This window comes from Camellia sinensis, chromosome 10 (assembly GCF_055761805.1).
Source record: "Camellia sinensis isolate YWXY chromosome 10, ASM5576180v1, whole genome shotgun sequence".
NCBI classification, from domain to species: domain Eukaryota; kingdom Viridiplantae; phylum Streptophyta; class Magnoliopsida; order Ericales; family Theaceae; genus Camellia; species Camellia sinensis.
In genome coordinates, this window is record NC_138970.1 from 119206184 (window position 1) to 119227897 (window position 21714).

General features: G+C 31.0%; 2 protein-coding genes across 2 annotated transcripts; one reads left to right on the forward strand and one right to left on the reverse strand.

Moving 5' to 3' along the window:
- Positions 1-10874: 10874 nt before the first annotated feature.
- On the forward strand, positions 10875-12949 carry LOC114318741 (protein ALP1-like). Its single transcript, XM_028265686.2, has one exon. The coding sequence runs from the start codon at positions 11200-11202 to the stop codon at positions 12700-12702; it is 1503 nt and encodes a 500-aa protein (XP_028121487.2). The 5' UTR covers positions 10875-11199; the 3' UTR covers positions 12703-12949.
- A 1698-nt stretch (positions 12950-14647) lies between these two features.
- Positions 14648-21185, reverse strand: LOC114318742 (ran-binding protein 1 homolog b). The gene is made up of 4 exons (XM_028265687.2): positions 20840-21185; positions 20558-20709; positions 20348-20473; positions 14648-15192 (listed from the first exon to the last, which is right to left on the reverse strand). The coding sequence occupies exons 1-4, from the start codon at positions 21004-21006 to the stop codon at positions 14978-14980; spliced, it is 660 nt and encodes a 219-aa protein (XP_028121488.1). The 5' UTR covers positions 21007-21185; the 3' UTR covers positions 14648-14977.
- Between the last annotated feature and the right edge of the window lie 529 nt (positions 21186-21714).

Sequence of the window (21714 nt, forward strand, 5' to 3'; positions counted from 1 at the left end):
CTAAAATGGTTGGCTAATTTTATTTATAATATAAAATAAAATATTCCCATTACCTACTGTTTTGGACTAATCAATGATCATCGATGTCGCGGTCTCGATGCTTTCATGCTTAGAGCCGTGCTTGTCGGCATTGCTTGTGCGTTCGATCTCTGTGGCTTTACCTTGAATCTCTGTATTCATCGATTGAATCTCTATCTCTTTCTAAAACTCACCATTCTCTAAGGAAGGTTTTTCTGCAAAATTGTTGGGGGAGTGAAGAAGAATCAACCATAAATAGTCGCAACAATCCGAGCTGTTTTTGACGAAGAACACTTTTATTTTATTTTATACAAGTTTAGAAATGTTGTGTATGTGTATTTTTGGTTAGCTCATCTAGTATGTACTCTGTTTTTTGCAATAGTAAAATGTTACTATGAACAGAGTAACATATTATTGTCAAACAGTGTAACATGTTACTATTTATGTCAATTTTGATGGTAATTTTTTTTAAAGAATTTCATAATAATCTTATTTGATAGATCTTGCTGAGAGAATTTTAAAAATACTAATTTTATTAAAAACTGACATATTTTAAAGTTTAAAATATTAAATTACTCACCAAAGATATTTTGGTAATAGTGGCATTTGTTGGATTTTTAAAGAAAAACTTTCATAGTTGTCTTTAATGCATTAAAGTTTTATTAGGAGAGGGTTTTGACCAAATCTTCTTTTCTCATATTATACTCGTGTAGTTTGCATTATTGAAATAAACTAAGTCATATTTGTGATAAATTACAAATACACTCCGTTAGGTTTGTTTAAAATACGATTTGCCCCTTGTGATTCTAAAAATTACATTCCGCTTCTTGAAATCACTAATTTCATAACAAATGACCCCTTTTATTATTAATAAATCATCAACTCAATTGATAATTTGGGTAGTTTTATTATTGTATAAGAGAGTAATTAAGATTTTTTTTCCAGTTAATTCTATTAAATAAAAAGTTTCAATAAGGGATTATTTATAATTTTTTTAACTACAGAGGCAATTCATCTTTTAAGTAAATCTCAAAGAGTGTACTTGTAATTTACCCTTTTTTTTCTTTTTTCTTTTTTATTTTTTTATGAATACTAGTAGAGGTGTATGTGGTAAATTTTCTCATTTCTTTTTGTGTTTTTTGTTTGGTTATTAGCTTTTATAATAGTATTAACTTTTTGTGTCTTATCTTTTTATAATAGTTGCATTGGTTAGACCGCATGAGCATTGAAGGTATGATAGAAGAATAAAAATTAGCATAAATATTTCACATATTATCCTATATTTTTATATTAATATTTAGGGTGAAACACTAATAAATCTTAAAATATGATCTTGTGAACTGTTTGGTCCTCTTTTTTTTCTTATGAATCCAAAGGTCTTATTAAAGTGAAAATTATATAAAAAGATAGTCACTTACATATTTAGATTTAAATTTTTAGGGATAAAAGTGGGTTTCTCAAAATATAAAATTACACATTTGGGTAATTTGCACTACAGAAGTTTTGGAATTTTCTTCATTCTGAAACAAATCTCACATTACGAATAAAAACGTAATACTCTAATATAACACTCCAATAAAATAACACTTCAATATAATAAACTAAAAAATTCATTGATGTATTATTTCCAAACGTAAAACTAAAAGGAAACTCCTTAGTGTACTTTCCCAAACGTAATGCTCCAATGTAACCCCAAAAAAAAAAAAAAAAAAAAAAAAAAAAAATCTTTAGTATACTTTTATAAAACGTAACACTCTAATCAATATAATCCCAAACGTAAACGTAACACATATAAAAATACTAAAAAACTTCTTAGTTTATTTTTCCAAACGTAACACTCACAGTTTGAAATTATATATTTACCCAAAATTTATTAAGGAATATTTGTACTTCTTTTGGAATGGTTTGAAGAATCTCACATCTTTTTTTTCTAATGTTATATTGGAGTATTACGTTTAGGAAAAGTACACTAAGAATTTTTTTTTTTTTTTTTTTTTTTTTTTTTGCGTTACATTAAAGTGTTGCACTAAAGAATTTTTTTGGCGTGTTATATTGAATTGTTACGTTTGGAAAAAATACACTAAGAAATTTTTGTGTGTTATATTAGAGTGTTACACTAAAGAATTTGTGTGTGTATTATATTAGAGTGTTACACTAAGAAATTTTTTTGGAGTATTATAATAGAGTGTTATGTTTGAGAAAAGTACACTAAGGAATTTTTTTTGTGTTACATTATAATGTTACACTAAGAAACTTTTTTGTGTTACATTAGAATGTTACACTAAGGAGTTTTTTTGGAATGTTATATTTGAGTGTTACATTTGAAAAAAGTACATCAAGGAGTTTTTTTTTTTTTTTTTTTTGATGTGTTACATTAGGGTGTTACACTAAGAATTTTTTTTTGAAGTGTTACATTTGAGCATTACATTGGAGTATTATAATTTGAAATTATACATTTGGCCAAAACTTACTAAATAGTTTTTATTCTCCGTTTGAAATGTTTGCAGAATCCCACATCTTTTTGGAATGTTTGAAGAATCTCGTACTTCGAGTCATTTTTGTACTCATTTTGAAATGTTTTCTAAATAAAAAAGATTTTCAAATAAAAATTCATCCAAATTTGATTTCCATACATTATGTACCTCCTTTCTAGCACGAAAATAATAATAATAATAATAATAATAATAATAATAATAATAATAATAGAAATAAGAGTGTAATCGTAAAATTAATTTTTAAATAATATATTAAATCTACCTTTCCAAAATCAATCGGACTGATTGGTTTCTAAGAAAATTCTTAGGACTAAATGGATCACCATTCCTCAAGACGGGATTTGTAGGTAAATTTTCGTAATATTTAAGCATTAAAATTTTGAAAGTATGTAGAAACCAATCACATAAAATAATTGTAGAGCATATCACATAATTGAACTTAGGAGCAATTTGGGAACTTGTTCAAAAAGTCAGCTTTTTAGCTTTTTTACACAAAAAGGTCAGCTTTTTTTACACAAAAAAAAGTTATCAAAAAGCCAAAAAAGTCATAAAGTCAATTTTTTACCAACTTCTTAAAATACCATTTATTATTATTAAATATATAATTAATCAGGTTGTTTCACTTTTGTTTTGTGAGTATATATATTAAGAAGTGTAAAATTATAAATTTATATATTTTCATCATGAGGCAAGAATAATAATAATTTAATATTATTATTCTAATAATATTAAAAGTACCTATTTAATATATATTATTATTATTTTAAGTGTTTAAAAGTACCTATTTATGTTGACAGTTTTACTTTAGATATTGGAACTACTGGTTTTTCTTTTACCATATCTTCTAGTTTTTATCCTTTATTTTGGGCTACATCCCCATAATGTGAGAAGAATAAACTGAGAAGAACTGTGACAATAGAAAATATAAAATTTCATTACTTTCAATATTTTTATTTTTTATTTTTTAACTTAAGAGTTACTATAATTCATATGTTGAATCTTTCAAATAGATATTTCTCTTCAAATTTATCAATTGCTCCAGTTCTCGTAACCGATGAAAGAGGCTCAATGTTGTGTACTAAGTTAAATACATCTAACATAATAGTAAAAAATAATTTAAGATTAACTATTATTTCATAATAAGTTATATATAATAATTGTGTAAGATATTTTTTGTTCATGTATATAAGAAAATGTTGAAGACATACCAATAAACACTCGTCTAGAATTTGCCAATTACTTGTCCAATTTGACGCCAAACGATGTGAATGCAAAAATGCTATTATATGCTCGAATATGTCTACAGAATTCAACAGTCTCTACAGTTTGAGTAGTGAACATGGTTCTTAGATATTTTGGAACTTTGGGACTTGCAAGAAATACTCCTCCATTATAGCGACAAAATTTTGGAGGTTATTCAAATCTTTTAACCTTACAAAAGTTATAAGGTGTCATTTTACATAATTCATATGTCAAAGAGCAAACAATTTGCGATGATGTGTCACTTGTTTTTCATATATATAAAATAAATTACATGCATTAGATTCAAATCTATATAGTAAAATATATCCAAAATAATAATTAATTTTGTATGTTTACCATTTGTTGGAGTTGTCTTGTCATGCCCTTCCAAAGAGTAAGTTGTGTTGTTAAATGTGTTTGAGCCTTTATGATGTAGGACAAGATTTTCAGAATTTTTATATTTTTAGTTTTAATATTTTTGATGTATTATTAGGATTCTTGTAATTTAGGGGTGGTTTGGTATCCCCTATATAATCCATCTTTTTATCTTTTTATCCTTTTTTCATCACATCACCTCTCTACTTTTCTGCACATCTTTTCGTAAAAAGATAAAAAGTACACTTATTTAGATCATTCCAAACAACCCCTTAGTATAAATATTTTAGAATTATTAGGTTTCTTAATTTTATTATTTTAAAATTAGATTCTTACTAGGATTTTAAATAGTTTAGAATTTTAGTTTCCTATTCTCTTAGGTTTCCTAATTTGTGTTGATTTAAGTTTCCTAATTTATTTTAGAATTACTTTTCCTACAAGTATTAGGTTTAGTTTATTATAAATAACTATATAAGTCTCATAGTAAAGAGAACTTTTATATACAACTTTTATTCAATATTAAGATATTTTCTCTTCCTTGTGGATTCAATGTTTTATTTTTCTCGTGGATTCGAGAGCCCCTTTCGTCTACTAGAACGATATCTAGTCCATGTGTATTCCGCTGCGTTAAGTGGTATCAAAGCAAGGTTTCTCCTGGCTCGATGTCATTCATCGAAAGAGGAAGCACAAGCTCTATTAACGATGATCATAGAGAAAGATCTAATAAGATTCGAGTCAAGAGACTTGTCCAAGGCCAACCTGTTAGTCACAACATTAATAAGAACCGCGCTATGGGATTTTCCCAAGGCCAACCTATTAATCACAACGTCTTAAGACGATCTTCTTGTTATCAATATGATAGTGAGGACGAATCTGAAGATGAGTTATTCGAAGATTATGGTGGTGAGTATCAGTCGGTAAGGCGACAACGAAGATTCAGTGATGTGTTCAATAGCAATAATTACATCAATCACGACTTTTCAAATTATCAAGTACCACTAGAAATTCCATATTTTAATGCTTCTTGTCATGCCGAGGATTTTATTTATTGGTTTCGCAAAGTTGACAAATTCCTTGAGTGTATGGAAATCTCTGAAGAAAAGCAAGCCAAATATGTCGCACCTAAGTTACAAGATAATGTTTCTACATGGTGGAAACAATTGCAGTATGATCGAAGGCGACAATACAAACAACCTATTAAGACGTGGCATAAGATGAAGAAGTTGATGAGTTCTAGATTCCTTCAAACAAATCATGGGCAAATATTGTATCTACAATATCAAAGAAAGCTTGAATCAAAACAATTGTTCCAAGGTAATTTTGATTTACAATATTCTTCGCAATTCAATAATTATTATGAAATTGTGGATACAGATTATTCGAGGAACATGACTACGATTCTACCAAGTTTGTGTCAATCAAGTCTTGTAGGTCAACAAATTTGTCACGCTCAACCACACATTGAAGAAGAAAAGATTTTGGGTACCTCAGTGTTTCAAAATTTTGAAGACCCAAATATGCATTCAATTGAAGTAAAAAATTAAGTTGATTTCAACAATGGTGAGAGCGTTGAAATTGATGAAAGAGAGGTCACTGAAATTACTTTGATTAAGAAATTTGAAGAAGACAATGAAGAGGTGAAGCAAGAGAAAAACGTTGAAGTTAGCCAAGAGCTTCCAATGACGGAACTATCATCTCTTGATTATTATGATGGTTATGAGATCGCAAAAGGAGATCTAGTTGAACTCAATGAAAAAGAAGAAATAAAAGATGAGGTAATAAAGTTGACATATGCACCAAAAAAGTTGATTGAGGATACAATTGATATTCGAAGATTGATAATTGAATGTCCAACTGAATCGAAGACAGAGCAAAGTCCAGAGAGTATCCAACATCAGCATAAAATACACTTTGTTGATTTTCTTGGTGTGGAGCAATTTAATTTGATTTTTAATACTTGTCTTATTAATCTTGTCAAACAGTTGAAACATATAGAGAATAACTTTCAGAAAGTAGACTTCTCTACATATAATTTATGGAAGAGAGACAAACATCTAAAGTATTTCAAGTATCTTTTTATTTGGCATGGACGATGGCAGATCTCTAATATGAACTCGAGGGCGAGTTCTTTCAAAGAAGAGGAGTCTGATGTAAGACAAGATTTTCAGGACAAGATTTTAAGAATTTTTATATTTTTAGTTTTAATATTTTTGATGTATTATTAGGATTCTTGTAATTTAGTATAAATATTTTAGAATTATTAGGTTTCTTAATTTTATTATTTTAGAATTAGATTTTGAGTAGGATTTTAAATGGTTTAGAATTTTAGTTTCCTATTCTCTTAAGTTTCCTAATTTGTGTTTATTTAAATTTTCTAATTTATTTTAGAATTACTTTTTTCTACAAGTATTAGGTTTAGTTTATTATAAATAGCTATGTAAGTCTCATAGTAAAGAGAACTTTTATATACAACTTTTATTCATTCAATCAATAATATTAAGATATTTTCTCTTCCTTGTAGATTCAAGGTTTTATTTTTCTCGTGGATTCGAGAGCCCCTTTCGTCTACTAGAATAATATCTAGTCCCCTTGTATTCCGTTGTGTCACTTTACATTTCCTTTCCAATTATTTGAAATATTTTCAATAAATTGTTTTTGTTGTTCAAATATAAATCTGGCATATCGATTCCTTTATCGAGTACGACGTTCTGAAATTGCATCTGTAATAAATCCTTTCATTAGTAATTGTCAAATCATAAACATTTTTTTTTTCTTTTTTCATTGAAATTAACATACAAGTTCATACCATTGGTTGTGTCCATCTCTTTTTGTTGGTGGAGGAAGGGAAAAAAACTAATTTCAACTAAAAAGAATGAACAGGCATCAACAAATAAAATGGCTAAACTTATTTCACTAAAAAATTATAACTTAGATCAAAGTAGAAATTAGTTATTTTGCAAGAAAATCCAATCAATTTGTATGTATTAATATGTGAGTTTGAAAAGTCACTCATGCATATTTTTATACCACCCACCTGGAAGGCCAAGACCTGTCTGCATATTTTCATAATTAACATTATCACAGTTGGTTCATATATATTGTGTTTTCTCTATAAAAGTAAAGTACACGATAAAGAAACTTAGGCAATTAAAAATCAATATACCAGAACTATGTACAAAGAAAACAAATACAACAAATAGGATGATGAAAATTTTACACAAATCAATTAAGTAGAAAAGAAACGTAGGCAATTAAAATCCAATATACCATAACTATGAATGGAGAATGAAAATAAATTTAAAAAAGGTTGTAATACATAGTCAATTGAGAGAAAATGCGATTGACTGTTTGGTTCTGAAATAAAGTGAGCTGTTACGTTTTGATTTAAAACCATTGGGTTATGTAATAGATTTGATCCGAAACATTTGAAACAGATTGGGTAATACTGATTGTAGAATCTATTTTAGATTGCGAAACAGGGTTGTTACAAACCCTCCAGAGCATAGTCGATTATTATTTGTGAAAGTGTTGCAGTAGATTAGGACCGGCAGTTGTTCCAAATCTTTCCACACAGAGTCTGTTATTAATACGTAAAGTTCAGTTGAAAAAAATAATCCAAGGGCTATCAATTTGTCAACAAGGCCACTTTAAATCATCACCACTCTTTCAAAGTAGATCAATTGTAAAAATATTTATTTATTGTTATATATATTTTCATAATTTTTCTTAATTTGACTATCACAAAATTTCTCTCACTCACCGTTCATGAGAAGGCAGTAAAGGAGACAAATATTGAACAAGTCACAATAGTTGAACTACTAAAAATATTAATCATAATGTTTGAAAGTGTTCGATATTTGTATACTCACCGTTCATGAGAAAGTAGTAGAAGAGACAAATATTGAACATGTTACAATAGTAGAATTATTAAAAAAAATATTCACATAATGATATTTAAAAGCGTTTAATGTTTGAAGGTGTTTGAATTTCAAAAGGCGTTTAGTTGTTCGACCGAAGTAAGTTGCTGTGTGATATTTAATAAGTTTAAAAATGTATTTTTCAAGATACAAAAAGAATAAAAAATATAAATACTCTTCATACTTTTAAAATAGTAGTAGATATATTTATATTTGATTTGTGTGCAAGTAACACTAGTCAATTTATAAAAAAATTAGGGGTGTAAGCCACCGATGATTGTACTATTAAATTTATAAAATATAAATTTTAATTTTAAATTAGTTATATATGTAGTGTTTGTTGATTAAGTAGTAAGGATTTTATTTTTCGAATCCAAAATGTTAAGTTTAAATTTTATGCATTTCATTTTATAAATTGTTTAAAAAAATTAATGTGAATTATTCTCCTATAGAATAGTATAGATAAGAGTAGGCGCCTCCCAAAGAAAGAAGGGAAGAAAAAACAAAAGAGTGTCCAAGCGCGTAATCTTTTCAAGGGCCACCCACCGCCTTACTCTTCGTTCGAACCTTCCTCCTCAAAGACGCGTTCACACCTACCCCTCATCTTTATTATTATTATTATTATTATTTATTACTTTTTTTTATTTAAAAAATAACCCATCAATAGATAGATGATGAAAAAAAAAACCCTATAAATTAATGATAAATTTTACAAATTTTAATAATCAAACTCATAAATTCTTTCATGAGTATGTAATTATTTTTAAAAGTTTCACTTGATTTGTAATTTTTCTATTTTTTTTATACCTCATTGGACCTTTTAATTTTTATCCAGGAATGATTTGTTACTTTGTTTTTTTTTTCTTCTCATATTTTAATTTTAAATACATTTTTATTTTTAACTTTTTTCAAACTAAATAGTCTTAAAAATAAAAATAAAAAACTTAAAAAATATTCACTAAAAATAAAAATAAACTAAATTTGACTAACTATAAGATAATCTAAGAGATTATTTGGTAAGTGGTTATTTTAGCAACCAAAAAAAAAAAGTCAAAAAACCATCTATTTTTGAAAAATGGATGAAAAATATATTTTGAAAATAAACCATCTATTTTTTTAAAGACAAACACGAAAATATTAAATTGTTATAATTATCGAATTGACGTAATCTTTTATGGATAATATACATTGAAAGTTTACAAAATGGATGGTTAATTTGTAAACATGAGAGAAGTGAAACTTTTTTTTACATCTCATATCTTAATCAAAAAGTCATTTTCCAAGTAGGCTCTAAGACTTAAAAAAGAAAAAAAAATTACTAAAAATAAATAAGTAAATGAAAATATAAGTTTGTCTTATTTGGGAACATCCTAAAATAGTCAAAAAAATTAATGCAAAAAATCAACTCATTCTCATCATTTTTTTACAAATCAAAATTTTTTTAAAAAAATTAAATCCTAAACCAGCCTTTAATGATCCCATTTTATTTATTATTTCATATGTGATAACGGTATTGATTGAGTAGATTTCACCATTCAAATGTATATTATAGAGGGTTATTTTGGGTATGAGTTAGAAATTGACTTTTTCTACTTATTATAAAAAAATATGTAGATAAGTTAGCTTTTTTTATCAAATGTCTTAGATAGGTATAAGACGAAAAATTTTATTTCTACACACCAAATTATTTCTGTATACATTTTTTCTCAATCCACACATTTAGTAATTTGATTTTTACTATTTTATCTCAGTTCACGCACTTCACATTCTAAATATACCCTTATTTTTTCTGTGCACATCCTCTCCTTGCCCTTTTTGTTCAGAGTATTATGATATTGTTGGATTGTGTTGTCACATCAACGACGAGCATCCTGTAGAGGCGAAGAATTATACTCGTTTTTCTTGCTATTGACGATTTAGTTATGCAAAATTTTATATTTTTACTTTATAGATATGTTTTCTCAAGCTTAGTGTCTTTTGGGCATTTCTGGTCTATGCTTGAGTTTTGAAGATTTCTTTGCATTTCTTTACTGTTTGTTTGGCTTCAGAGCACCTAATTGAACTCGAATTTTGCTTTGTTGATGACAACAATGATTCATCCCACTAAAAATATCACCACTAATAGCACTAATGCATTAAAAAATAAAAAAATAATAAAAAAAATACAACTCCAAGACCAAAATATCACATCATTAATGGCAGGACCCACTGCCACCTAATTAGTGAGAGCACTAATTAGTGCCCCCAAGCATTTTTCTGTTGATGATGAGGGACTCACAGGAAGACTTAAAATGCTGTTTTGTTATTGTATGACATGGATTGTTGCAATTATATTCCCCTGAAAATAAAATAAATAAATAAAAATTTGTGGGGTTCATAAAGCTGTGTATGGTTGAGGTTTGGACATGGGAGGCGATGGACGGCGGTGGCTGGCGGTGAAGTGGTTGGTGAGATGGTGGTGGATGAGATGTGTATGAAAAAATTGTGAGATGTGTGGGTGATATGGTGGTGGGTGAGCTGGTAATTTTGTTAAAGGATAAAATTATAATTCTGAAAAAATTCATTAAGTGTGTGGATAAAAAAACTTGATGTGTGGAAATAAAATTTCCCGTGTAAAACTTACATTGGGGTTAAAATAGTCATAAAATAATAAAATAAATTAAAAAGTCAATAATTTTTTTCTACAGAAATTCAAAAATTTTATTACAAAGGAGAATTTTTTTTGTTTAAAAAAAAGAGAGTTTTTAACCAAGATTAAAATTCTTAAAAAATTAAAAAATCAACCCACTTTTCAAACAAAAACTTAATAAAATTTTTGAATTTTTAGAATCTCTATTTTATTTTATTTTTTTTATAAGAATAAGCGAATAAAATAAATTTATTGAGGATGATGATGGTAGTATTATTGAGTTGGGATATGTATGAACGCTGACTCTGTCTATTTCACTCATTGTCATTCTGTTGAATGCGTTCACACCATCTCTCGCACATTCCGTCGAACACTTGAAAGGCGACGACTTCCCTCCCCCACAACAACCCCTCTTTCTCTCTCTCTCTCTCTCTCTCTCTCTCTCTTTCTCTCTCTATAGATATATATGAAACTCACATTTCTGGCTGAAGAAGCTGATTGCTTGTAAAGTTTGATCATCCCGATGAACGATACCGTTACCAACGGCAGCAAGAGAAAGAGACGAAGAAAAGATGATGGCATCAACAACAACAACAAAAACAGTGGTGGCGATGAATCGAGCGAGAAACAACAAGGTAACAAAAAAAAGGAGGGTTTGAAAGAGATTATAACCTCGCTGTTGTTGATTGACGAGCAAGAAAAGCTTGATTCGGAAGAGTGGTCAAAGACCCAACAAGAAGATAAGCTCTTATTCGATGCCAACCACAAGAAAAAGACTCGAGCTATGTTGGATTACTACAACAAGTTACAGGGTAGTTTTGATCATCTGGATCAAAATGATCGTGGGTTGAGAAGGAGGAAGTCAAGAGCTGCTGCTGCTACGGCCGCTGCTGTTGTGACTGCCGTGGCTGGGGCAGAGGAGGAGGAGGAAGAGGGCAGCGGTGGTGGTGGTGGTGGTGGAGCTGCCACTCAGAGGAGGTTGTGGGTGAAAAACAGGTCCCAAGCATGGTGGGATGAATGCAACAGTGCTGAATTTCCAGAGGAAGAGTTCAGGAAAGGGTTTAAGATGGGGAAGGAGACATTTGAGATGATATGCAATGAGCTAAGTTCGGCAGTTGCCAAAGAGAACACCAGTTTGAGAGATGCAGTGCCGGTTAGACAGCGTGTGGCTGTGTGTATATGGAGGTTGGCTACTGGGGAGCCTCTTAGGCTTGTTTCCAAGAGGTTTGGTTTGGGTATATCTACTTGTCACAAGCTCATTCTCGAGGTTTGTTCTGCGATTAGGACTGTCTTGATGCCAAAGTATCTTCAATGGCCAGATGAGGAGTCTGTGAAAAGGGTTAAGGAACATTTCGAAGCAGTTTCTGGGATACCCAATGTGGTGGGATCAATGTATACTACCCATATACCAATCATTGCTCCTAAGATTAGCGTCGCCGCTTATTTCAATAAGAGGCACACCGAGCGGAATCAAAAGACATGTTATTCGATTACGGTTCAAGGTGTTGTTGACCCAAAAGGGGTGTTCACTGATGTGTGCATTGGATGGCCTGGATCAATGCCTGATGATCAGGTGTTGGAGAAATCAGCCCTTTATCAAAGGGCCATTGGAGGGTTGTTGAAGGGTGTTTGGATTGTTGGGAGTTCTGGGTACCCTTTAATGGATTGGGTTTTGGTGCCCTATACGCAGCAGCATCTGACTTGGACTCAACACGCGTTCAATGAGAAAATTGGGGAGATTCAAAGGGTTGCAAAAGAGGCATTTGCCAGAATGAAAGGGAGGTGGACTTGCTTGCAAAAGCGAACAGAGGTCAAACTTCAAGACTTGCCGGTGGTTCTTGGGGCGTGCTGTGTGTTGCACAATATTTGTGAAATGCGGAATGAACCACAGTTGATGTGCAATCTTATCGATGATGAGATGGTCCCTGAGAATGGTTTGAGATCGGTAGCTGCAATGAAGGCTAGGGATGCAATTGCACATAACCTTTTGCATCATAACCATGCGGGCACTTCTTTTCAGTCTTGAAAAGGAGGTGCATTTTGTCCTCTGAGATTGCTTCATATTTTTTGTTTTAGTGTCTTTTTAATTTATATTTATGCACATGTTATGTCATCTTTGTGTTGTAGAATCATACAATAGCGATTCATCACTATTTGTAAAGGGGGGTCTGTAGAAGATATATTTTCTCCTTTAGGATCATATTGACTTGTAACCTAGTTCACTACTTAATATGACAATTAACAGCAGAGGTGAAAGAAATTTATGATCAAAATATTCTTTTTGTATCGTTCTCGGGTTTCCAATTTATTATGTTTTTTATTTTATTTTATTTTATAGTAACATTTGATTTCAAAGCATGATCTGTTAATTATGTAATAGCATTTGCCACAATGCATAAACCAATAAATTTATTTCTTCTGCACTCACCGACTGGTATGCCATAACTGAGTTTCTTTCACATCATGAATTAGAAGTTGAGAGAAACTTGTTGCTTGGAACTGTGTTTAGTAGGAAGATTTTATACCTAACACATCTGTTTTCACATTTATTTCTTCTCTTGTCGCCCTGATATTGCTAGGAAGCCCACAGGTTGTCAACGATTAGGTTTAGTTAGTTAGAGAAGAGGTTCTATCTTCTGAATTAAATGTATCGATGTTCACGAGTCTTCTGCTACACAAGTGTGCTGGTTCATACTATTCGGAACTGAACCATATATTTGATGATGGAATACGTTCTGATGGATATCAAGTATGAGCCTATTGTTGTTTTGGGAAAAAATTAAAAAATTAAAAATTAAAAACTGACTTGTATTCTACTTATTAAAATAGGTCTATATAAAACACTAGTGCTGTGTTTGGTTGGAGGATTTGGAGAAGGATTTGGAAAGGAAAATGAAAAATGTAGGTGAAATGTGAATAAAACATGCCTATATTTCACCCCTATCCAAATTTCCCAACCAAACACAGCATAATAGACTGGCATTTCTAGAACATACTACAATAATTACCCCATTTGTGTATGTTCATTTGGCTCCTCCAGAAAATCATTCTTACTATTTTTTTATTTTTATTTTTTTAAAAATTAAATTATGCAAAATAATAAATTGTTAGATTTTATTTGTCTTTAAAATAATAAATAATTTATAATCAAAATTATATTTGTAAGTGTTTGGATCAATAAAATGATCCCATAGTAGCCCAACCAACTGGAGGTAAGCCAATCTCGAACAGTTCTCACACTATCCAAATTGTCATTTAAGCCACAAAAAATGACATAAAATTGGACTGATAAAATACACTTTACACTCGCATTTTACATAACATTTTACACTTTACATAACATTTTACATAACGTTTTCAATTATAACTATCACCATTTTATACTTTCAGTCAAGCTAATGTAATCCTTTCACTAGTTTGGTATTAAATTGTTAATAAAAAAAATTATTATGTGACCCTCACCCGAGGCAATTTTTACTGGAAACATATAATTAATTTTTCATAATTCACTCTATTACATTTTCAAAACCCACCACCATTTATCATCCTTTCCCCTCTACCCATGGCAGGTTCAAAAAATTCAGTGAAAATTAGAAAAGAAAATTAATATTTACATTTTTCTTACAAAATGCCTCGCGTAAAAGTCACGACAACTTTCTATTTGACAATTTAACACCAAATTAACAAAAGAACAACATTACAATGTGAACAAAAATATAAGCGATTGACTGTTACAAATGAAAAATATAAAGTGCAACAGTGCATAGATAATTTATGCAAACTGAACCAAGCTTTACAATTTAAAAACCAGTCTGGCCTGAATTGCCAATTCTGCAGAATTTTTTTTTGCACCCCTAACCCTAAGAAAACATTACTATAACAATATTACCACGAGGAAACAAAATACATAATCTAAACCGCAGAAGACCATTTATGCAACCATAAGAGATATAACAAGAACAGGTTCAATCTATACCTTTAATATATTTATATATAGATAGATAGATAATAATTAATGAGAACAATGATCATGCAAAGAGGATAATGTTGTACCCCACAAACAAAATTGTCAAGATTACAGTGAACCACCACCAGGTACTTAGCACAGAACAAACTCTAGTTGAACCAACTGAAAACCAGACCATCTCAAAAAGCACAAACAGATTCATACCTCAAACAAACTAAACACATCAGGTTTATATATGATCAAATATTTTATCTTATTTTTTAAAATTTAATCAATCCACCAAGCAACCCTTTTTCATCAAAACTCAGATCCTAGAATGAATGCCTTCTAGGACTTACTTCTCATCAGTTGGATTGTCCTTCGCAGCATTCTCTTCTTTTTTCTCCTCTGTAGGCACCTCCTTCGTTTTATCCTCTTCATCTTTACTCTTCTCCCCTACTACACTCAACTTCTCCAGAAGATTAGCAGTAGAGGTGGCTTCTTCGCTCACTCCAACCTTCTCTTGAGATTGAGCAACTTCTTCTATCTTTTCTTTGAATGTTTTACAGTCTGAGGAAGAGAAGAGCAAATCAAAAAAACAAATCAATTGAACATATATATACTGTTATATCAGTATGCAATATGCAAAATATTCTTCTTAATCACCCAAATGATCCCGTTTGCATCCATTTCTTCATAACATTCAAGGAGTGATTAAATGGCTGCCATTTCTATTAGTCTGAAAACCCTAAATGAAACAAAGCTGAAATACGAACTTGAGTTTTAAAAACATGTATAAGATTAGCTTCTAACTTTTCTCCCATTCTGTATGCTGTTTGTGCAAAATGTACCACTCGAGTGGATTCTACATTAAACTTACAAGTATTGTTTTACAATATTACCCATTTTTTAAAGACCTAAAAAAACACAAAAGCGAACAGATGTGTTTATAAGAACATAGACAAGATGACTCCAGATTAACCCCGACTAAACCAAAATGGCAGGGATCTACTCCATGAAGACAATTCACGCCTAGAGGCTCCAACCTGATGCACTAGCTTATTTTATCCCATAACATGAGTGGAAAGAAAAAAGGAAATTGCAAACAACTGAATTTTCCCAGCCCGCAGGCATGACCATAAAGAAAGTTAGGCAGACTACCAGAGCATTCAATTGATGACAGTACATCAAAGGCCAAACAAGCTGCAATTAAAAAGGAGCCACTAGTAAAAATAAACTAGGAGATGCTGCACATAGGATCCACATGATAAAACTCATGAAAGAAGGGATGCAACGTTTTAGGATAAGAGGACAGAACAGTGGTTGCTTTCATTCTACATTCTTTGCATGAAATCAAAATATCATCCTTGCAGCCTAGCTTAAAACAATAGAATAGATACACGATCACATATTTATATGCTAAATTGTCAACAGAGGAAACTAATGTTTTAGAATACAGCCAAAGGATTATTGAAAACTCTTGTAGAAGGAGTCTCTCACATGATATAATTAAGGAAGAATTATTAAATGATAGTTCAACAAGTATTAAGCAAGAAGGCAGCTTGTGGATCTTATTACAATTTAGGACTATACTAATACAAAATGAAACAGCGGCTAGCACGCTAAGCTAAGATCAACCACTTGGAGACCGCGGAGCCTTGCTTTCTTGTCATTCTTAATAAGTGGATTCCGATTCATGCAGTCGTTCTTTGCTGCATTGGTATTTTCACTCCCCACTCTCCATCATATCAAAATGTTTCCACTATAACTCAAGCAATCAAAAAATCCAATCTATGTAATAAATTTTACATTATTATAAAGTGTATTTTGACTTTTTTATTTTATTTTATTTATACATCTAATGATTTCGTGCATCATAAATTCATACTACACCAGCTTACTAGTATTTATTTTGTTATTAATAGTTATAGACTATTTCAAATTTGCAAGTTACATGATGGAGCCAAATCAAGAAATTGATTTCATTAGAACAAGAAAGTCCCAAATTAGGATACAAGAGCTCTCAGCTCTGAAAATACAATCTCAAAATAGCATAAATTGAATACTAGAAGGGCATAACCACCTATTCATAGAATTAAAGACCCAACTAACTCCAACTAACTCTTATGGTGTTAAAAACATAACCAACATACTAATTCTAACTACATCATTACATATGTTTAATAAATAAATTTGCATATCATCGTTGTTATTCTATTAAACAAACTAAAATCATGTGATTTATATCTTCAATTTATTCAAGTAACACAACATACAAGTTACAACTACATATAAAAATTTCAACCAAAAAAAAAACTACATATAAAAATTATGTTCAATCTTTAATGCTGAGTGAACAAAATAAAGACAAAAGCTGAAAGATGAGCAAAAAATTGACTTTTAAATGTAGTAGATGTCGTCACCACTATTACATAATTGCCATAACCATAACATGTTGTAACGGCCCATTACGGGCATTACATCTCAAAGCCATCACAGGTGAAATTTAACCACACTGCTATAACAGCAAGAATGGGTTGCTGTGACTGCCCGCACACGGTAACGTAACAACCTTACATAAGGGTTCCGGCCCATTTTTACGACCATGGTATTACGTAATCACCATGCCACCATTACACCCGTTGTTCATTGGTGTTACAAAAAAGTTATATACAAATTAAATAGCGACAAAAAAATGTAGTATAAAAGTTTTGTAATACAAATATATTAAGAATTAAGATATAAAAATACTCAACAATATAAATGTTTAATAATATTAAAAATATAAAAATTATATAACATAAACACTCTCAAGACTCATTCTTATGAATTTTGAAAGATGTCACTCTCGCACCCGCTCAACCACCTGGTGGCTTAGCTTAGCCTTACCCTTGTCATGTCCAGTGGACACATGAAACAGAGTAAATAAACCTGGCTGCACATGTGAAGGCATCCTTTTGAAGTGAAAGAAACTCTATATAGGGATTCTGTAAGTATGCCAAAGTAACTATTACAGTTAACTAAGCTCAATCACCATGAGGATGAGACTAAAGAGCTCATTGCCCGCAAAACCATAGGAGTAGTGAATGATGCAAGAAATGATTCAACAACTTAGACAAAACAAGAGCAGATGATGATAATTGCCTCTGATATTCAACATCACATTTCTCTAGTTCTCACCTTTTACAATTCCAAATTATGAGAAAGCTTAAGAAATACATACATGCACTTTTTCATACTGGCAGATACACTGATTTTAATTACATTATGAAAGAAGCAAATTAACATTAACACCCACAATGCTACAAAAATAGACACTACGATTCACATCCTACAAACATGAGAATAATAGCATTAATATGAATCAAACAGTATTTTCACTATAATAACAACAAAACCAGTCCCAGCTTCAACAAAGAGAATACAAGCTCAGCCTCTTTGGATAAAGTCCTCGTAAGTCATTGTAAAGTATATAAATTCGGAAGCAGAACATTAATATGGCTTTACCAAAAGTTTTTTTTTATCAAAAACATGAATGCCGTCCAAGATCAAACCTATACCACTACTGATTATGTATCATGATGTTGCACAATTCAACAAAGAACAAATAACACCTTAATGGCTTCCCTAATTTTTTCAAAGCACCTCTAACACAAAGTTAATAGCAAAATCAGTCCATTAGGGCCTGTTTGATTAGCAAAATTAATAGTGAGGTAATTATCAATCGATGAGATTAGTGTAGGATTGGTATTCAGCTGAATTAGTGAGATACATAATTCCCTCTTGTCCACGTTTGTTTTGCAATAGATATGGAAACAAGGTTCTGAAAAGCGGTTGCGGTCGCCGTAACGGTAGCGGTGGTGCGGTTGTGGTTGCAGGGTGTAAAGGCCGTAGCGTAACGGTTGCGGTAACCGGAACCATGAATTTTTTTATTTTTTGCACAATTTAAAAAAACTTACCGATATGTATATTTTTTTTTCCATAATCATATTTATTGGGTTTTAAAGTAAATATTGATCAATTTTTGTAAATTTTTAAATATGATCCAATATATTTCATATTTTTAAATCACTATAAACTGAGTTTTTTACATTTTATTTTAATAATTAATGACTTTAACAAATCAATAACATGTTTTTCACCTTCTCTCTTTTCTCTCTCTATCTCTTACTCCTCCATCTTCCCTTTTCACCCATCTTCTCTCTCTATCCCTCTTCCCTCATTTTCAGCTTTTTTGTTTTTGTTTTTTTTTAAAGAAGCAATTCGGAACCATTACGTAACGGTACGTAACAGGTCGTTACGGCCGTTACAGTACCGTTGCGACCGCTACGGCCGACACACCTGTGAATCTCAATCACACTGCAAAAGCAGCCGTAACAGGTAGCGATAACCACCAAAACCGTTACGTAACGGTTGCGACCGCTTTTTAAAACCTTGTATGGAAATATATAATCCCAATTATATGTATATTTTGCACTATTAGTTGTATAGGATTAAAGAATGGGACAATTTTGTTAGATAAAATTACCATTAGAATCTAATCCGAATAATAAAATTTGCTACCAAACAAAGAAATGTGAATCTATATATATATAATTATAAGTAAAATGAGTTTTTGTAATCATGTTTACATATATATATATATACTATGAAGCACGAATATTTCAAATAGAAAGTCGTATCTGTATCGAATACCGATACTCCTTGGATACTTACGGATACGTATCAGATACATATTAAAAGTATCGGATACTTCTTAATTAATTTTTCATTAATTTTGAAGTATCGGATACTTAATTTTGAAGTATCGGATGCTCCAAGTCACATATTATTGGGCACTTCTTAATTAATTTTGGAGTATCAAATGCTCCAAGTCGCATATTACTCCTTTTACGAAATTAGAATTGTATCATTTCTTGCATAATATCATAATATAATATAATTGCGAGAATAAATAGAATATTTTTACAATACTTTGCTTGGTTTTTTTTATAAAAATAACATAGTAAGCTAAAGTAATATAATTCACCAAATTGACATATCTTCGTTGTATCATGCATGTCCCCTATAACTACATAGAAGTAAGGATTAATAAGATAATATAACAATATTAAAATTAAATATCAATAAATAAATAAACAAATAAACTTGCAGAGAATATTTTTGCCTAGTGCAAAAGGAAGAAGCATAAGGTCAAGTTGTGGATTGTTTTGATATTGTAATATCAACATATTAGACTTGATATTGAAATGAAATATTTGCAAGACCTATCGAAAATTTAAAAACTAAACTAGCTACTGCCTTAAATTAATACTTAATTCTTAAATATTAGTATTTTGCCTCATAAAGTTAATGTGATTTCTCAACATTCCTGAGCTTATGTGTAACTCACTGCCAATAATTTATTTATTTATTATTTTTTACAAATGTATCCTAACCGTACCGTATACTATTTTTTAAGTTTTGCTGTATCGCTGTATCCGTATCGTATCGTACCTCATATCCGTATCCGTGCTTTCCAGTATATATATATATATATATATATATATACATATTTAAAAACACAAACACAAGGAACTTCATTGAAATTCCATGTTCATTGAAATTCCATGTATATTCACATAAGAGCCATCCAACTTAACCCCAATAAATAACATAATAACTAATTCAGTCAAACATTAAAATAAAAAAATTAAATGAACAGGATGATAAACAGACAACTCACTCTCAACAGAGGCAAAGCGAATGCAAAAGAACTCCTCTTTCAACTCTCCATCAGCAAAATCAGTGGCGTGCCAAACACATGATTTATCATTTCCAGCGTGCTCTTGTATCGAAATCGAAGGAAGAACTACAACACACTCAACCAAACACTAACTTAATCAATACATACATACATACATACATATAGACAGAGTGAGAGAGAGAAGAGTACCGAGATGATTGGCGCATATCTTAAGAGTCTTGGATTGTCGCATAACAAGCCTAACTTTAGTGGTTTGGGTGTGCTTGAGAAGCTTGACTGTACCAACACCTCGCTCTTTCCACTGATTTCCTTCTTTGTCAAATCTATAGAGCTTCGCTTTCCTACAATCAGCAATACGATTAACGTATGAGAATTTTATATTTCCCCAATTTTCTTCAGTTACTTCTCGGGAACCAAACAGAAAAGAAGAGAAAAAGGGGGCTTAGGTTTGTGTTGGGAAATGGTACTGACAGATCGAGGAGGACGTCCTCGTTTTCTTCGCCGGTGGAGACGGCGACTTCTTGGAGCTTGACAATGGGGGCCACTTGTGCTCCGGTGTCTTCGTCTTCGGCTGTTGTTGTGTGTGTTGCTTCCTCTTCTTCTTCTTCTTTGTGCCGTGGCTCAGTCGAACTCGCCATGGAAGTGTATCAGAGAGAGAGAGAGAGAGAGAGAGAGAGAGAGCACTGATCGAGTTAGAGAGAGAGAGAGGGAGAGACTTTCGGCGCGTTGTGGGAGGAGCAACAATGGGGGTAGGGTTTTAGAGGATGATCAATGGATCCGTAAGCATCTGGGCCGTTCATTTCTGATTTGAGTTTTTTTGTTTGAAAAATGCATTTTCAATAAGAGTATATTACACTTTCTCCCCTTAAGTTTTATTATTTTATCAATTTAACCCTCAACAAATCCCAAATTCATTTTTTGTCCAATTTTGTGCTGAAAAGGCCAGTCATGTAACATAAAAATACAATATAATAAAATTTTGATTAAATTACACTTTTTATTAAGTTTCATTTCTTTTTGCTTTGGACTTTAATGTATTTTTTTCTTTTTTTACTTTAGCCCTTAGTATATTTCTTTTTACTTTCGCCCACTATGTTTAGATTGAGTGATTTGGAGAGAAAAAAAAATAAATTGACAGATATGTATTTCCCTTACTTGTTTGGATAATTTAAGTAGAAAAAAATTAGGAGAATGAGATAAACAGAGGGAAATTCATTTCTCTTATAACCCTCATTTCCAATCTTCGCAAAAGTAGAGAGATTGAGAGAGAAAAGAAATCAACAGATTCTTATATTTTCAGAATACTAATTTTGTTCCTGTAAAAATAAAAGAAATAAAATGATTGA